Source organism: Branchiostoma floridae, chromosome 14, assembly GCF_000003815.2.
Source record: "Branchiostoma floridae strain S238N-H82 chromosome 14, Bfl_VNyyK, whole genome shotgun sequence".
Classification (NCBI taxonomy): domain Eukaryota; kingdom Metazoa; phylum Chordata; class Leptocardii; order Amphioxiformes; family Branchiostomatidae; genus Branchiostoma; species Branchiostoma floridae.
In genome coordinates this window covers 9,644,481-9,647,493 of record NC_049992.1, presented here as the reverse complement: position 1 = coordinate 9,647,493, position 3,013 = coordinate 9,644,481, and the positions used below count along the sequence as shown (strand labels likewise).

Here is a 3,013-nt window from a genome sequence, read left to right as displayed (position 1 = left end):
CCCTTCTCGCCCTTCACACCTTGTACCCCGTGTCACCCTTGTCTCCTGTGATCCCCACGTCACCCTTATCGCCTTGTTCACCTTTAGCACCGTCTGTACCATTAACCCCTGGTACGCCAAGGTCTCCCTTCACCCCTGTCTCTCCCTTCTCCCCAACATCTCCCTTAGCGCCAATATCTCCCTTTTCACCTATTTCTCCTTTAGCGCCAGTTATCCCCGCATCTCCCTTGACACCTGTATCCCCTTTCATACCCTTCTCACCAGCCCCAGTCGCACCCTTTTCTCCTATCTCCCCCTTGGGACCCACTTCTCCCTTGATTCCTTGCGGCCCAGCTATTCCAGACTCCCCCTGCACTCCCGTGTCACCCTTGTCTCCCTTCTCTCCATCTAACCCGGCTGTTCCAGTCACCCCCTTCTCCCCCATGTCTCCCTTGTCACCCCTGTCGCCTGTAACACCCCTGTCGCCGACCGCACCTTTGTCACCCTTTACTCCAATGTCTCCCGTGTCACCCTTGTCACCCTTCCCCCCTGTATCTCCTTTCTGTCCTACGATACTCGTCCCGTTGTCACCCCTGTCGCCTTTAGGACCGATGTCCCCTTTGAGTCCAGTTATTCCTTGTACCCCCATGTCCCCTTTATCCCCCTTGATGGCGTCACCCTTTAGCCCCAGGGCCCCCTGTTCCCCTTGTACCCCCTGTTCTCCCTTGCTGCCCTCGGCTCCCTTGTCTCCTTTCTCCCCTGGGGGTCCGCCATAGTCCCCCTTCGGCCCGATGTCTCCCCGGGGCCCGATGTCACCCTTGTCGCCCTTCTGGCCCAGCCCGATGTCTCCTTTGTCGCCTTTCGGTCCAACTGGTCCCTGGATCCCCGGCTGACCCGTCTCACCAATGCCTCCCGTAGGTCCTTCCGGTCCCAGGTCTCCAGTATTGCCTTTTACACCTTTAGTGCCTATGGGTACAAATCATAAGGCTTATTACAATAAAGGCCATCGTATGAACTAGTATTATCGCATCAACTAGAGCATAAATATGCAACAGTCCCAAGGAAGAAATATTCACTTGTAGTATGTCATCTAGAAAGTAATGGAAAAAAGCATGTAAATTCTAGCAGGTGTTTAGATGAGAATACTTGAATGGTGTTTAACTGTCGAAATTTCTCAAGGTGCGTATGTTTTAAAGCTTCACAAAGTTCAGAAATTCAACCCTATGAACTTTGTAACATTTCACCGTTAGATTCTGCTTTCATTACTATTTTCCCTATGTAACGTACGTAAATATATATTTCCGTAGCTTCACGAACATACCCTGTGCGCCAACGACTCCTTTCTGTCCTTTCTGCCCAGGTGGTCCCGTGATAGCTGAAACATACAGTCGAGAAATTAAGTGTCAAAGAGGAGGAAACGGTTAGAATAAGATTGAGAGGAAATATCGAAAAAGTATTACATACCAAATAAAGTTGCCAAATTTCCAGTTGTTAGAGTAACGTTTGTAATACTATAGTGTTTTATTACATGGGTAGAGGAGGTTGGAAGAATCAAATATGAAAAGAGAAGACGACGAGGCAATGTTTACAAGTGAAGGGCCTAAGACCACAATGCATCACGGCTCCAATGCGCAACTGGAACTGTGAGGCGGCGTATTGGGAAAAGTACTCACCCTGACGTGTGAGGGCCTCCACATAGTTGACTTGTACCCACAACTCTCCGAGCCGAACATCTTGTAAATGCACCAGAGCTTCTGCAGTTTCTGTGTATGATAGTGCCCGAACAATCCGTGACGAGTCTTTTATTTCTTCGCAATAATTAGTATAGTTATCTTTTTTTGTGTCAGACACTTAGGCCATAAAATCAATAAATTGATACAAAAACGTGTACCGGATTAACTTGATAGATTTCACTATATGCAATTGTCAAAACTATTGGAAACAGTGGGAAACAAACGCAAGGTTTTAAATTGGATATGGGATAAAATAGCTATGAGATAATGTGACTTCTAACAACTTTCAAACCAAGGTTGTAGAAACTGCTGGATATTCTTACCGTTGTTCTTGTTATCGAGCACCCTGTACTGGTATGACTGTTCGGTGTACAGACTGGACAGGTTGGTTCTAAGGTTTAGAATATCCCCGGCTTGTTGTGCCTGGACTGCGGCAACATTAGCTTCTAACGCCGCCACAACCTCGTCCTCTAGCCGGGACAGTTCAGCAGACACTCGGGCCTGTTCCTGGCGTACTTTGCTTACTTGTGCTGGTAGAAAAAAAATATGATCACATGAATATATGTGAGAAGGAGCGTTGTGTAAAGGTGCAACCATGCAATTCGATTTACAGGTCTTTGACATTTATATTTTTCTGCCCCTTCATTTTTGTGCATTCAATGACCTGTACAAACCGGCAATTATATATTTATGCAGAAATATAGGTAATTAAAATGATTTTATATTAAATGAAATAACACATAGTCTAGAACAGAATTACTTTTTATGAAACTATTACAGAGTAAGACTAGTACCGAATGACATATCTTACGCGTACATTTAGATCACGATTCAAAGTGCTACGTTACTACCGAGAAGAATGGTTCCATTGAGTGACCCATTAGTAGTATAACTTCACTGATAAAAACTCTGTTTTAATATTTGCTGTCTTTCAAATCATATTTTTACATCATGGATCATATTCAACTTATTAAGCCATAGATCGTACAGATCCTATTTCGGTCGCTCCATACAGTGGAATGAGAGTATAAACAATATATTACCTGAGAGAATGCCGACTCCGGCAAGAGTGGACGCCACGCCGAACATGCACAAAATCTGTAGCAGTCTGTTCCAAAAGTCCTGCATCTTGAAAAAAAACACATCTAGACGGACTATAACCTATATATAAACCGGGGTAACCTATATCCGTTGTTCTTAAAAGCAATGTATTAAAAAAAAGGGGATATCAAATCGACGGACGGAGGTATTAAACTACAATATTTTGAAAATAGTGCAATTTGAGACTTCCATTCTTCGAC

At 44.6% G+C, this 3,013-nt stretch overlaps 1 protein-coding gene across 1 annotated transcript; it reads right to left on the bottom strand.

Annotated features, from left to right (window-relative positions):
* Positions 1–13: 13 nt before the first annotated feature.
* Positions 14–928, bottom strand: LOC118430099 (macrophage receptor MARCO-like). The gene has a single exon (XM_035840809.1). It carries the CDS (start codon positions 626–628, stop codon positions 14–16), a length of 615 nt encoding a protein of 204 aa, XP_035696702.1. The 5' UTR covers positions 629–928.
* Positions 929–3,013: the final 2,085 nt, after the last annotated feature.